The sequence below is a fragment of the Pteropus vampyrus genome, unplaced genomic scaffold, assembly GCF_000151845.1.
Source record: "Pteropus vampyrus isolate Shadow unplaced genomic scaffold, Pvam_2.0 Scaffold486, whole genome shotgun sequence".
NCBI classification, from domain to species: domain Eukaryota; kingdom Metazoa; phylum Chordata; class Mammalia; order Chiroptera; family Pteropodidae; genus Pteropus; species Pteropus vampyrus.
This window is the reverse complement of record NW_011889267.1, coordinates 459,105-474,276: the sequence shown is the minus strand read 5'-3', so window position 1 is coordinate 474,276 and position 15,172 is coordinate 459,105. Positions and strand designations below refer to the sequence as shown.

At 40.4% G+C, this 15,172-nt stretch overlaps 1 protein-coding gene and 1 pseudogene across 7 annotated transcripts in view; one reads left to right on the top strand and one right to left on the bottom strand.

The window, feature by feature from the left end:
* On the bottom strand, positions 1 to 119 carry LOC111732738 (annotated as a pseudogene).
* Positions 120 to 3,342: 3,223 nt separating this feature from the next.
* Positions 3,343 to 15,172, top strand: part of CALCOCO2 (calcium binding and coiled-coil domain 2) — a 22,885-nt gene continuing 11,055 nt past the window's right edge. For 2 of the 7 annotated variants that reach the window (XM_011382651.2, XM_023524671.1), the window contains exons 1-5: positions 3,343 to 3,462; positions 9,622 to 9,811; positions 13,457 to 13,559; positions 13,719 to 13,852; positions 14,661 to 14,786. In XM_011382651.2, coding sequence (XP_011380953.1) covers positions 9,632 to 9,811; positions 13,457 to 13,559; positions 13,719 to 13,852; positions 14,661 to 14,786 — 543 coding nt within the window. In that variant the 5' untranslated portion in view covers positions 3,343 to 3,462; positions 9,622 to 9,631. Of the gene's footprint in view, positions 3,463 to 4,803; positions 4,876 to 9,621; positions 9,812 to 13,456; positions 13,560 to 13,718; positions 13,853 to 14,660; positions 14,787 to 15,172 lie in introns of those variants that run through there. The other 5 variants (XM_023524674.1, XM_023524675.1, XM_023524672.1 and 2 more) reach the window with 4 other exon arrangements.

The following is a 15,172-nucleotide window of genomic DNA, read 5'->3' as shown; positions in this document are numbered from 1 at the left end:
CACCTACAGCACCTGGTCTTCCAAGATGGTCTCCCTTCCAAGTACTAACCAGGCCTGACCCTGCTTAGCTTCCAAAATCAGATAGGATCAGGCTTGTTCAGGGTAGCATGGCCATAGACAGAATCTGTGCTTTCTAAAAATTGTTTAATGAATAACAAATATTCAATGGTTAATGTGAGGTATACCTGGCTCCTGTTTCTCCTGAAGTTACAAAACACCATACATGACCTGCGTACAGGTAATAGCCCAATGGTATCTCAAGCTAACTAGTAGTCTCTTTTTTTCCACTGATTATTCAATCCTCTCCTTTTCCAGCCTGGGCATAGAAACTGTCTGGACTTTTGTAAGTCATCAAGTTGCAGAGGCCTAGGTGGTTACAGAAAGAGCAAGCTTCAGAGATAAAATTTCTCTCACCTTCTTTTTCCATGGAGTTGAGAGTCCAAAGTCGAGTCATTGCTGTTGGACAGGACTGGGCAGGACTGGAGCTGAGGGCAAAGGTTAAAGTAGCTGCTGCTTGCACATGTTCTCCTAGGCTGCCTCCCCCTTCTCCCCAGAGTCCACACCCCAGATGCTGTAGATGTGCACTAGCTAGGACAGTGATTATAAATGGCTATTTAAATTTAATTTATATAAACATCCAGTTCCTAGTTGCAATAGCCACATTTCCAGTGCTCAACATCACATGTGTTAGGGGTTACCAGGTCAGATAGTGCAGATATTGAACATGCCCATTATTACAAGGAATTCTACTAGACAGCATTGCTGCAGGTGAGCAAGCCCTCCATCTCAAATTTCTCTCATTCCTTTTTCTGCTTGCCAAGCTTGTTATTCAAATAAATCAAATGTCACCTCTAGCAAAGACTCTCTCTCTGACCAAACTTCAGTTAGGCTCCTCTGCCCCCTTTTCTCGACGAGGCATCAACTTTGGGCTTCTTTGTCTATCCTTGCCATGTTTGGTTTTAGAAAAAAACCCTGTTTAGGGAGAATGCTCCACCCTCGATATCTGATCAATCCCTATGCGGCCGTCAGCAAGAATCCCGTTAAGTCAGTTTAACAAGTCTCTTGATGTCTCTCCTTAGTAATTTTTCATCCACTGACCCCCTCACTCTGCTTGATGACTGTAAATCCCCACTTGTCCTTATTCTATTTGGAGTTGAGCACAATCTCTCTCCCCTATTATAATGTTCTTATTGTAATAGTCCTGAATAAAGTCTTTCTTACCGTTATAATAGGCTTCAGAATAATTTTTTCTTCGGCACCTCTCTTATGAAACTCTCCGTCTTGCCCCTAGAAAGAAATTAATTCTATGCTATCTTAGCACTGTATAAATTACCCTTCGAAAGCCAATATCTTGTGGTATTATACTCATTTATGTGTTTGTCTTCCTTTATGGATCACTGAACTCTCATGAAGAGTATGAGTCAGAAGGCTAAGTTCAAAGCCTTCTCATGGCACTTACTAGCTGAATGAGCTTGAGCAAGTAACTTTATGTCTCTAAGCCACAATTTTCTCACTTGTCAAATGGGGATAATAAAAATGTTTCCCTTGTAATGATTAAATGAGACAATCCACTGTGTCCGGCACAGAGTAACTACATCCACCCCCAGTCTTTGTTTGATTCCATACCTAGCAATTGAAGATGGGAGTGAAAGATTTTCTTTCTAAGTCTGAAAATCAAGTCCCATTCCTTCACTATCTAGTTATAAAGGGCTGTACTTGCAGCCTTCCCTCGACACTCCTATCGGAAATAAATCAGACTAATTAATCTTTTTTCTTTTTTACTCTATGCTGTCAAATTTAGCTCCACAAAATATCAGGAAAATAAGCTGTTGATAAGACCAAACTGAGTTTATTCTTACTGCAGTAATGAAAAACACTACCTTGACAGAGTGGTGGTAGTGGCTCAGGGACAGCAGAACAAAGTAGTGATATTGACTGAGACTTTGAAGTTTGGCTTGGGGGCAGGAATTGATTTCAATTGGGTAAGATCATGATATAATAGTTTAGGATTGGGGGACACAGCAAAGCAAGGATTTTTAAACCAAGGATTCTAAGAATCTTAGAGTGTGCAGAATTGTCATGTCATGCTTTCTGTTGAAAAGTTGGTGGTTTAGGAAGTTTATAAAATGAACAATGGATTTGCATTTTTAACTTTCAGGCAAGAGTCATGAAATATTATCATATTAATGTAGACAGTAAGCTGTGTAGGTGTAGGAGGTGTCAGTTCTCAGTGCTTTTTAAAAAGCTAATAAGTAAAATTAAGGGAAATGTATCCAGGATACTGACAGCACTTATCTCTGTAGACAGAGTTTAAAATGGAAGAGTATTATTTTGGTAACTCAGAAGCTGATTTGAATTTTCAACAGAAGCCTCACTCCCTGGTTTACTCATCATTTCCCACCATCTATTTATCTCAGTTGAATGTCTCTAGTCTTGTGAGAAGGCAGAATTAGAAATGCTCAGTCTCCTGCCTGAAACCTAAAGTGGCTTCAAGGTCATTAATTCTCCCATTAGATGACAGAAAGTTTCTTTCCATATTTAGACAGATGCTACTCCGTTGGAAAAAGGCACTTCTGAATTTAACCTTCCATAGATAGCAGTGTTAAAAAAATTATTATTCTCACACTCATTAAAATGTAAGACTTTATCCAGAACTATTGAAATAGGGACAGTACAACAGGAGAGAGAGATTGTGCTCAACTCCAAACACAATAAAGACAAGTGGATGGAAAATAACTAAAAGGAGACATTGAGGGTAAGGGGGATTCTTGCTAAACCAATGTAGGATTCTTGCTGAAGGCAGTCCAAGGATTATTCAGATAAAAAAGATGGGGAATTCTCTCTAAACTGACTTTCCAGGATTCTCGCTGAGTTTATTCTTACTGCAGTTAGGAAGCGCACTACCTTGACAGAATTAACACTAAAGAATAATTTCTTTATAGAAAAGGAATGATGAAACACAAAATCTAGGAAAATTGCTGGGTCTTCTTTAGAGGCAGGTGGAAGGTATGGTTAACGCCAAAGGGAGTCTTCTCTATAAGACCCTTAGCGAAGTGTTACGGGGAGACAGGAGAAATATAAAGATGACATCTCTATGGTCCTTCAAAGTTTAAAGTGTTCTCATTTAAATAAATAAATAAATAAGGTGGTTTGTTTGTTTGTTTTTGTTTTTTAAGTAAGTAAACGACTTGATCTATGGGAAGAAATAAGCTCTTTGGGGTGAGCTCGCTGCTCCGGACGGGGGAAAACCACAGAGTGTAGTACCTGAGGATACCTAGGGCCCAGTCACCTGAACACTACAAGTCCCAGCAAGCACCGCGGTAGGGCGGGGGCTTGATGACCGTTATGACGTAAGAAGGGGGGTCAGAAGGGATAAGCTCTCCCTAAGATTTTTGGCCCCGCCCTGTTCCCTGCCCTGCCCTGCCCTGTTGCTGTTGCGCGGCTGCCGGCTGCTTCCTTGTGGTGAGTCCCTGGAATGAAGGGGGTTAATTAATGGTAGTTGGGCCCATAGTTCCCCCAAATCAGACTTCCAGTCCTGAGACAAGACTTCGGGCTGGAGAGGTGCGGCCGGTTTCGGTTTTCATCTCCTTTCATCTTTCTAGGGTGACAGTAAGTGGGAGTGGCGTCATGGAGCCCCTGGAGCCACTTCCGCGGTCCTGAAAGGCTGAGGGACAGTTTTCTTCCGAGGAAGGCAAGGGTTCAGTGCTTGTGACCAGGTGGGAGGCTCCTTGGGTGTTAGTGAGCCCCTCGGACAGGAGTGAGGATCTTGACGTCACGCCATCATGCCCCCTCTCGCGGGCTGAGGACCTGGTGGTTCCTTAATCCTTGTCCTTAACATCATCCCCCTTTGCTTCGAGGCTGATGCGGGAGACTGCCGAGTCACCCTAGGCAAGTTACTTTCTCTTTGGGCCTCATTTTCCCTGTCTAAGAATAGGCTTGATATTCCTGAAGCCCCTTGCCTTCAGATGAGGCCTCTTTAATTGGAGGAGGTGTTCTCGGCCGCCGAGAAGAGAGCACCTGAAGTATAGTGACGTGCATCTTTACGGTGTTCTCCCATAGCTCCTCCCACCGCCACCAGCAGCCCAGTTTAGTTTGGAGGCTCATGTTCCCACTCACATTATGATTTCAACCTCTCCCCAGCACGTTAAGTTTTTTCTATCACTTGGATTCTTTGCTCCTGATGCAAGCCGACAGGTGGGCTTGGTTGGAGCTGAGTAAAATAATAAAGATGCTATAAAGTGAGTCCTCACAAGGTGGTCGTAGGTTTTGCAGCTTTAAGCTAACGGTGTATAAGTAAACCAATTTTTCCATAGGCTAATTGACATAAACGAGAATTAAGTTCCTATGGCAGCTCATAAACGTTAGAACTAAATGACATTGAACAAAATGACGTTATTTGAGGACCTTCTGTATAACTTTTCTCTGCTATTGCAAAAATCGTTTGAAGCAAAGGACTTTTTATGTAGTAGATCTCTGTAGATAGTGTAGAGCACATGATTAAGTACCACTCACGTGACTCACCTTCAGGGGTGTTTTCAGAGGGCCTCTACGTGAAACTCTACCCTTTAACAGACTTCACAGCTGTGGGATGGAAAGGACCCTGAGAAAGGTGGTCAGTAAGAGTTCTGTATCACTAACAAGTCGTATTGGCTTTCAAGCCATATAGTACAGCTAGGACTCTTTAAAAACTTTAACCGTGCTTATTGATATAATGCCATGCTTCCTTATTTTCTTAGATGAAGAGACAGTTAAAATGAACTCTTCTACTTCCTTTTTCTTTCACTCAGGATCATTATTATAGATGGAAAGTTTCTTAGAGATTCTCTAACCTGATTCATGCATATTACTGATGAGGAAACTGAGGCCTAAAAGAAGGTACTGTGACTTGGCCAAGATTTCAGAGCTTGTTGGTGGCAGAACTAAGACAGGAACCCAGGTCCCTTGGCTCCTAGCCAAGTCCCGTTTCTACCACACTCCAAACATCATCACTACCGTTGTCATTTCAGGGGTTAGCATAGTCATTCTTTTCAAGGATAACGTGTAAAATCTCAGTAAAGTAAAATGGAGATTTAGCACACACTTTTGAGCTTTTCACAGTTTCTTCTGGTTGCCTGCATCTCATGTCCCAGAACTATTTTTCAGTTCTTCCCTAGTACTGCTGGCGCTGTGGTGTTGTGGGATGAGGGCCTTCTTAGTACAAATTGGGAAGCCAGCCCAAACAGTTGTTCATGAGTAGTATTTAAAGCTTCCTAGGGGTATAACAATTTTCTAAGGCACTCTGAAAGATTTTAGGTAAAGAACTAGAATGAATTTGGAAATTTTGAATCAGAACAAGTGGCCTAATAATTTGATGATCAGTGACTCTGTGTCTTTGCTTTTGCTCCCTGTCTCAGGCCATCTACAAACCCATTGGTATCCATTGTCAGTGTTTTCTAAGGATAGTGCTGTGTAAGCATCTCCTCCAGGGCCAGGGAGAAAAGGACTCAAATCAGTTCATCCAGTTGCTAATTGCTAATAGTTTAGGAAGCTAAGTAAGTAGAAGAATGAAGGAATTAGATTGATGTGGGTTTAGTTTTTACTTACCTTTGATTTTACTATTCACAAATTGATTCGCCTTTCTCTCTTGGCTGTGGAAGCACTTAGTTTCCTTCTGTGAACTAATCCAGAGAAACTACTTACAGCCTTCATTTCTCTTGCATGTTCCCACTGCTGTAAAAGGCTAATGTAAAAATGCTAGACATTCTTTAAGATAGAATTTTAGTTATTTTTAATAAAGTTATTTAATAACTTTTTGATAACTTATTTAATAAAATTATTAAATAACTTTACTTAGTAAAGTTATTTAAGCATCAACTTAAATCATTCTTCGTGATTCAGCATAATGAGGAAACATCTTTGGGAAAATTGGTGAGTTGGTTTGGTTGAATATTTGCGTCAATATTGGTCAGAATCTGAACCAGGAAGCTTTACAACACTTGGAAATGTTTCTGCTAAAAAGCCTATTAGTGTAGTTTAAAGATTCACTCAGAATAAGCAGAAGTGGAACTAGCTGTTCTTCCTTTTCTTCGGGAGAACGTAAGAAAATCTATGCCCTCGTGGAACAGTCTTGGGAGTAATATATTAGGTTTGAAAAGCTCATTAGGTGAAAATGTGTCAGATTTTTTTAGAAGCCACCAGCCAGTTCAGGGGACTTATTTTAAAATACGTTGCCTATTATTGCCTTCCTCCTCTGAGGACCCTAATTCTTTTGGAAACTGAGCTGAAAAAAAAAAAAGTCACAGCAATGTCAGAGTCCAAGTAAAGTGCCTGTGACAGTTGGAATCTGTATTATTTTCCCATGCTTGATGGTTGTTTTTAAAAATCTTTATTTGTTTTTCCTGGTCACTCCTTATGTGGCCAGTCTTTGACTCAAAGATAAGAGGAAGGAATTTGGTAGAATACCATTCCACAATTTTCAGGGTGCCTAATTCATCCCACTGCTTTTTCTTGAGTTAGTAGCTCTCTGTGCTTCTAAATTCAATTTTTGATGTTTTTTTTTTTTTTTTTCCTTCCCTTGCTTTTTTGGTTTTTCCAGAATTAGAAGTGGATGGTGGACATATTCTCTAGTAGGAAGAGTGGTTAAAGGAGGGGGAAGTTGATGCTTAAATCATTCTAATTTTCTTTCTACATCCTCCCTGCCTCCCTCTACAAAAGGTCACTTCTAGGCTGCTTTGTCAGAAAGGCAATTTCCCATTTCTCCCAGGGAATTTTATCACTGGGAGGGAGGAAAGGTTTTAAAGATCGCTGACCTTAAAAATCAGTAGATACCTTCCTTCCAGGAAAAGGCAAATGAGGCACCTCCTCACTCACTCAGTTCAGGTTGGCATGGTACACATGGCCTTTCCAGCTTCAGCTTTAGTAGGAAGCAGCAAGGGAAGCCACTATGCCTCTCTCCTCGACCCCTTTCCTAGTTTTAACAGAGGAGAATTTTTATTTCAAGAATGATTGAGGTCTGAATACCCAGAGTGCCATTGGGTACCTTCTGTGAGTACTGGGAAGGTGATGGGATCTCTGAAATGAGAAACTTTATGGAGACTCTTACATTTTTGATAAGCAAGGAACCAAGACTGTTGACTTTTCCAGACAGGTTATTAGATTTTCAAATGAATGAAAAGAGATAAGTTTCTGTAAGCTAATGTACTTAAGCCTTGACGTGAACTCTTCCGCGTCATTTTGACTATATATGCTGGCCTTTCTTCAGTGTCCTGTTCATGAGCTAACTTACAAATTGTTTTTCTAATAATGAAAGAGAGGCTGTACCAAGCCCCCAAATCCTTGGCTGGTCTTACCTTTCACAGTAGCCTCCATTCGCAGAGCAGCTTGCAAAGCAGTTTGAGTGTGTGAAAGGTGGATAATGGAGTGTGAATTTTATGGGTCCTTAAGGAAATCAAATCTGTGCCTTTTGTTTTTTTGGCACCATGCCACTTGAACCAGCTCTGCCAGCTGAACCAGCCACACGAAGAATTGACACAGCACTTGGAGATTATCATCTCCTTATTCTATTTTAGAAAAGAGAAAGCTGAATTACATGCATATCTTATTCTTTCATTTATTCAGTGAATACTCAATTAACAATTATTAGGGGCTAGACATTATGTTATATATACAGGGGTGATAGTGTTATGAAGGAAAAGAACAGGGAGTATGGTACTTAGGCTAATTCGGACAGGCCCTGAAGTCACTCTTACCTGAGTGTTCTTCAGATCCATAGTCAAAGGACAGATTAAGTCATTTTACATGCTCAGATAAATGGTGCCCCAGGCTTAGAGCAGGGAGGATACGCTGTCCTCAGTCTGACTGGAGACCACTAGGAAAGATAGGGGTCCGAAGGCTGAGAAATCTCCCTGCTCACCCTCCCATAATATCTAAGAGCTCACACAGGCAACAGCTTATCACGAGGGCCAAGTCTTGACCTCGACTGCAACATGATCTCTCGCTTCCTTAAGAAAACTGATCTGAGGTTTGAGGTTGAGGATGTGGTTAAACTGTGTCACAAACCAGAAAGCCAATACATTTTTTTCGTTCCTGAACTCACCTCCAAGAACAGATAGTTCAGTGCTTCAAAGTCTCCTTACCTCTTTCTCTGTGAAAGAAACTGACTTCTGGAGAAGTTGGAAGAAGAGGCCTGGTTGTTTAAGTTTAAAATAAAACCAGGAAATAAGTAGGGTGGGGCAGGGTTAGAAGAGCTACTGTTTTTGTTTTTGTTTTATTATTGTACTTAGTTATTTTTTAAATTGTACGTGTGCCTACAAACTTCCAACATGCTCCAACAGCTGAATTTGAAAGGTATCGTGTAGTGTTTGCAATGTACAGCTCCTTATCTATCTGCTGTTTAGAGCTGCAATATTGCTTTTATTTCCCAGTAAAATACCAGGTTGAAAATCATGGACTCACTAAATGTTAGACCAGGGAGGCACTTAGAAAACAGGGCATGTGACTTTTGAGGGGAGGGAAGTATCGGGTCTCAACAATTCACAAGACTTTCTTTGTTTCTCTTATGTATTGTTTACCTCCCAAATATTTTCTCACCCTTGATTGCATTTTCTCTGTACTATGACCTAGAAAGGTGAAATGAGGATCCAAACTTGCTTGCTGTCTCTAAACATGGCATGCATTTTTCTGTTTCTTTGCTTTATGCATGGTATTTCATTCACTTGGAATTTCCTCACACCAAACCCACTTGTCAAAATTCTATACTTCCTGGAGGAGCTTATCTAGGATTCTACTCACTTTTGAAGCTTTTCTTCATTCTCCTTACCACTTTATTCTGCCATTCAGCGTTTCTCTATTTTGTGTGATGTGCCCATCCTATGGCAAGTACTGATTTAGGGACGATACACTTTACGTTATCTACATTTTCTCAGTTATGCTCACAAAAAGCAAATAAAGTAGATGTTATTAGCCCTGTTTTACAGATGAGGAAACAGATATAGAGCCCAGTTGATTAAACTGCCTAAGATCGTACATTTAATAGATAGTGAAGCTAGAATTTGAATTCCACCATTCTGATTTCAGAACCCATGCTTGTCACCGTTGCATGTCAAATAGTCCCTTTCTTTCATCCCTATCTTTCTTCCTGTGCCCATCCCCAGCTTTTAGCAGAGTGCCTTAATATATGGAAGGGCCCGATGATTATAGGATAAACGGAATTGAATGGAGAGGCTAAAATCTAGAAAAAATTGACATTCCAAAAGTCACAGGACTTATTGGGATGAAAAATCTAGACTTTAGGTCTTATAATTCCCAGCTCAGGTTATTTTCCTCTAGGCTGCTTTACTTAAGGCATTGAGAAGTAGGAGAACAAACTAGCTATGAGCAGAGAGAATAGGGGTATGTGAGGGTGGTGTTGCCTGTGGTGAAGAGGTCAAAGATAGTCTCAGAAAATTCTTATGGCCTGGGAAGTTAAGAATGCAGAATGCCTCAAAGTGAAACAGAAAGCAAGTTGTATGATCTCAGTACTAGTCAGGCTTTTGCTTTTCCTGACTTGTCTGGATCGGAATGTTCCCTGGGTGAGAGCCCAGAAATCTCCAGTATTTCGGATAACCCTTTCTGAGCTTTGTTCTATCCCGTGTCTCATAACAGGATCCCCACCATGGAAGAGACAGTAGAAGACCCCCCCACATCAGCTGTCTTGCTGGATCATTGTCATTTCTCTCAGGTCATCTTTAATAGTGTGGAGAAGTTCTATGTCCCTGGAGGGGATGTCACATGCTATTACACCCTCACCCAGCATTTCATTCCTCGTCGAAAGGACTGGATTGGCATCTTTAGAGTAAGTGGTTAATTTAGTACCAAGTAACTGGGAACTAGAGGTGAATCTTCATTACCTGAGTGTGTATGACTATCTGTGTATTATGAATGTTTGCGTATTATGTCTAGCCAATTTTAAAATCCTAGCACTTCCCCCTTCGCACACCAAAATGTGCTGTGGAACTCAAGTTTTAATTTCAGTCACAAGCTCAAATAAGAGGGCAAATTATACAACCCTAAGTTTTATTATGCTTTCAGAGACCAAATGTAAATTTTTAAAAATTATCCTATTTTGAAATATTCATTTATGACTTGATTGGGATAGGTGGTCTCTCACATAATTTCTGTGACTTTAGATATTACTTTCTTAATAGAGTGTTTAATTTGTTTTCATATGAGTATTACAGATCTGCAGAGAATGTTGAGAAGTTACCTAGTTCGACGTCCTGCATTTAAGAAGTTTGTTCCTGAATAAGTGTCTCTTGCTTCTTTGTAAAGCTTTTCGAGGACAGGTTTATGAGGTCCCTCAGTGAACTCCTCCAGTGTCTGATCACCCTGTCAGTTCAAGTACAGAAATGATACTTTTTAAATTATAGTTAAGCTCACCCTCTATCTCTGCTTCTCCCCCATCTGTGTTTGTCTCTGTGTGTCTTTCCCCTCTCTCGCTTTCTGGCGCTCTCTCTCTCTCTCTCTCTCTCTCTCTGTCTCACACACACACACACACAAACACACACACACACACCCCATAATGACAAATCTTCCTATTTCCCAAGACAGGAGATAAAGGTCAACTTTAAGTAATTTACACTGTTGAATCCCAATATCAGTGACCTTTATTTTGACACCTCGGTGTGTGATATGCTAGTTTGCCAGTGCTGTTCATCCTGAATCAGACATCATTCTTGACTGCACTGTGAAGGATGCTTATTCGCATCCCTCATTGAGTTACTTTTTCTTGTGTGGAATTCCAAGCTAATTGATGGAGCCATGGCAGCTGATATTTAGAGGCAAGGATAGTAGACAACCAGAAGGACACTGGCAGCTACCATGACAAGTCCTGAGACTTCAGGATATTGAAACATTAGACCAAAAGATGTTCTACTACAGAAAACTGGCACATCAGAGTGTTTTCTGTTTTGGAAAGAAAGTGGTAGTTGTTTTTTTCTTCCCCATATGTAGCAAAGCTGTCCAGTTGAACTTTCCATGGTCAGTACTGTCCAGTAGAAGTTTCCGCAATGGAGCTATATATCTCACTGTCCAGTACAGTAGCCTCTAGCCACATGTGGCTATTGAGCACTTAAAATGTGCCTAGTGTGACCGAGTAACTAGATTTTAAATTTTATTAATTTTTAATCAATTTAAACTTAAATAGCCTGATGTGGCTAGTGCCTATCATTTTGGACAGTGCAGGCATAGAAAAAGAGAGGATTAAAAATGTACTTTTAGTCTTTGAAGTGTAATCTGTAACATTTTACGTTTCTGTTTTGCTTACACTGATTGTATTCCCCAAGCACTTAGCAACTTTCAGTAGGACTTTACCATAAACCAAATGAAAATCTTGAATCTTGTGCTGTTTAAAAACATTTAAAAAATGCATCTTCATTTGAAATGCATCATGCATTTCAGAGATATTGCCATACCTCAATAAAGAAATCATGGTTAATCCAAAGAATGGCCTCTAATGTTTGTTGTCCATAAGGCCATTGATTTGAACACTTACCCTGAAGCCTGAAAGAAAGTTAAGACTAATAGAGAACACAAACTTTTTAAGAATATACAGTGTGCTAGGTGTTTGATGAGATTGTGTACGTATGTGTGTGTGTTTCTAATTTAATCCTCACATCACAATAGCCTCCTGAAGTAAGTAGTAGTATCTCCACAGATAATATTAATGAACATATTCAAGACGGCGATTTTCTCAAGGCTGCCCAGTAAATGGTGAAGCAAATTTGCTGCACTCCCAAACCTCTGCTTTTTCTCCTCTATTATGCTGAATTCCTTTGAACAACAGATGGTTACCGTGAGAATTCGAAGTTGACTGTGAATTTTTGTCCTTTGTATCTCACTTCTAAAACTCTCCCAGTGTTCTTTCAGTGTGGTCTTAATCGTATTGCTCAATTTTGTGTCAGCCATAACGCTGCTACTTCCTGACACCAAGTAAGCACTCCTGAAACGTTTCTGAATGTGCAGTATGCTACATCTTCTCAGTGCAGCAAAAGCTGCCACCTATGATGGAGCCTAAAGTGCATGGGAGTTGACTCTCCTTCCTTCAGTGCATAGTTCTGTGCTCCAGGCTCTCCTTTACCTGGGCGTGTAAATGTGTCCAAGGCTTCAGAGAGGGGAGACACCATGCCATGAGAGGCAGACTGGGACCAGGACTACTCAGATGGAGGAGCCAAGGACAGAAATTGCAGGTGGCTAGAAGTTGTTTCCTTGTTCCAACACAGCAGTAATTCTTAGGCCTTTCCAGATGATATTTTGGTCACAATGCATTAAGAAACTCCAGGATGTAAATGAAGACTCCATAAAATTCCTACTTCCCACACCACTGCAGGCTGCAGTGGCTCTGAGATGCTTACAGCAATGGGGTGTGTATTAATGAGACACTAAAGCATGCCCTAGTATGTTCTGATGAGTTTTCAGTGTAGCCTTTTCAACCCTGCTCTGAATCCTTAATATATAAAAATGGAATTTATTTTCCATTCTTTTTCTTCCCACTGGGTTCAGGCAGGGTCAAAATATGGCAATAAATGTAATTTTGCTTCTCATTTGCTGAGTGTACTCCCTTTGAAGACACAATGGCTCCTTTTCTATTCTCCGGTGTGCTGTTATCTTCCAGATACGATTTGAGCCATCTTTTACCCCTCTTCACATTTAGTGAGAATATTTTCCACTTAGCCAGCTGTCTGCTCTGAGGCATATTTTACGGTATCCTTATATCTTATGACTTATTGCATTCGACACCTAGATGAGGCCTTTATGACTACCAGATTGTTGCTATTATTTTTATCACCAAAAAGTCTTCATTAAGCATGCATTAAGAAAAACACAAAAGGAAAGAAAACTGTATAGACTGGACTTAGTTATCTGGTGCCTTATAATCTGAGAAGCCTCTTGTCCCTCTACGTCCAACACACACATTATTCAAAAAATGCATTTTTAAAAAATACAGTAAGTAACCAGCTTGGCAGAGGCGACAACAATGTATTGAAGACGGGAGAGGGCAAACTAATGCAGAGAGCGGATCAGAAGTGCTTTCTGATTAAGAAGGTCCGAGGACACCATTGTAAGAAGAGAGTGGGATTAAGGTTCTCAATCCTAGAACTTCTCCCCCACAGTCCCTCTCAGTTCTCTGTCTGACTTGGAGATAGAATTTTTGGAACTCTTGTCCTGAATGTTGAGTGGCCAGTTTTCATTTCCTTCTAAGACATGTAGTTTGAATTCTGTGTGTGTTTTTAGTTATATCAGACATTTTGCAATGTATGGTTGTCATATCAAAAAACAAGATTTGATCCATGGTGGGTGGCTCTTGTCATAATGAACTCATTCTATTGTATTTATTTTCAACATAAATCAAAAATAAGTGCATTTTGAAAAAACGTAGTCCAAGTAAAGATTTTCCCCTGAGCACTTTCAGATGCCGAATGAAAGCCTCTTGTCATTGCAGGTGGGATGGAAGACAACCCGTGAGTATTACACCTTCATGTGGGTTACTTTGCCCATTGACCTAAACAGCGAATTGACTAAGCAACAGGAAGTCCATTTCAAAGGTGAGAAAAATACTGGATCAAAGGTGTTGGAGACAGTTAGTAGCCAAGACTAACTTACTCCCTTGAACTTGGGCTTTCTGGAGCAGATAAAAGGCTTCCAGATTTTTTAGTTTTCTGCATAGGCCTTATTTGAGATTACAAATCACTTTGTGTTTTCAGCTTATTACCTGCCCAAGGATGATGAGTATTACCAGTTCTGCTATGTGGATCAGGATGGTGTGGTCCGGGGCGCAAGTATCCCTTTCCAGTTCCGTCCAGAAAATGAGGAGGACATCCTGGTTGTTACCACGCAGGTCTGTAAACATCTCACCTCCATCCCTTCCTGCTAGTAAGAGTAGCAATTCTAGGATGGGATGGAATTTGAGTCAATAAGGTGTTATTGAATCTTTAACAGATACTTTTGAGAAGAACTTACACTGTACCCACTCAAACCCACTTAGGAATGACTTAGGAACATTAACAAGAATGAGAACAAGTGATTTCTCCTTTCTCTAAAGCTTCTGTAATTCAGTTGGAATTCTGTTATTCCCTGAACAGTTACTTAATTTTTGTCATCTCCACATGTTATCACCACAGTAAATAAATAAGCTCCTTTGAGGAGAGATGCACCAAATCTTCTTTGTATCTCAGTTCTGACCCAGAGCCTGTCATGCATGACTATTAAATTCATTTGCTCAGTCAGTTACTTAACAGGACACCTACTTTCCATCCAACACGATGGTAGGCACTAGGGATGCAGTGAAGAATCAATCAAAACACTGTCCCTGGCCTCAAACAGCGAGTCCAGTAGGAGAGACAAACAATACTAAATGTTTGCAAGAAAAATCTACATTCCTTTGTCATTTCACTTTTGATGGCTTTAATTTTATCTTTCTCATTAATGGTAGGCTCAGTGCTGCAATTATAGAGACATACTCTATTATCCCCCTCCCTACGTACTAAGGAGCTGCACCCATTTTGAGTACACAGATGTCACTGCAGTGAGTGGGAATTATCCAGACCCTCGCCATCTCAGGCTATATGAATTTTCTGCTAGAGGGATTTAAATATCCACTGAGCTATAAAGAGTCAAATACAAATTTATGGAATGCTCTTCCATAGGGTGAGGTGGAAGAGATTGAGCAGCACAACAGTGAGCTTTGCAAAGAAAACCAGGAGCTGAAGGACAGCTGTGCCATCCTCCAGAAGCAGAACTCAGACATGCAGGCTGAGCTCCAGAAGAAGCAGGTATGACTGCTGGTTAAAGGTGAACTTGGAGTATGGAAATCAGATTGATGCTCTTATCCTGTGCTATTTTCTGTTTTGCTTGTGATCTTCTTCCCTTATGCTAATAACTTTGAATGGGCACAGTGTTAAAAGTTTTATATGGTTTGTTTTGCTTAAACTTCATGGCAAACCTTTGGAATAGATACAATTATTATCCCAGTTTTATAGATGAGTAACCTGAGGCTCAGAGAGGTTAAGTTATCTCTTACACAGCTAATTACTGATGGAGCCAGGATTCAAACCCAGGCAATCTGATGGCTTCTTCCCACTGCCTATTTATAAGTTGAAATAATTTACTCTGATTAGCTAGAAAGTAGACATCAAGAGAGAAGAGAGTAGTGAAGTAA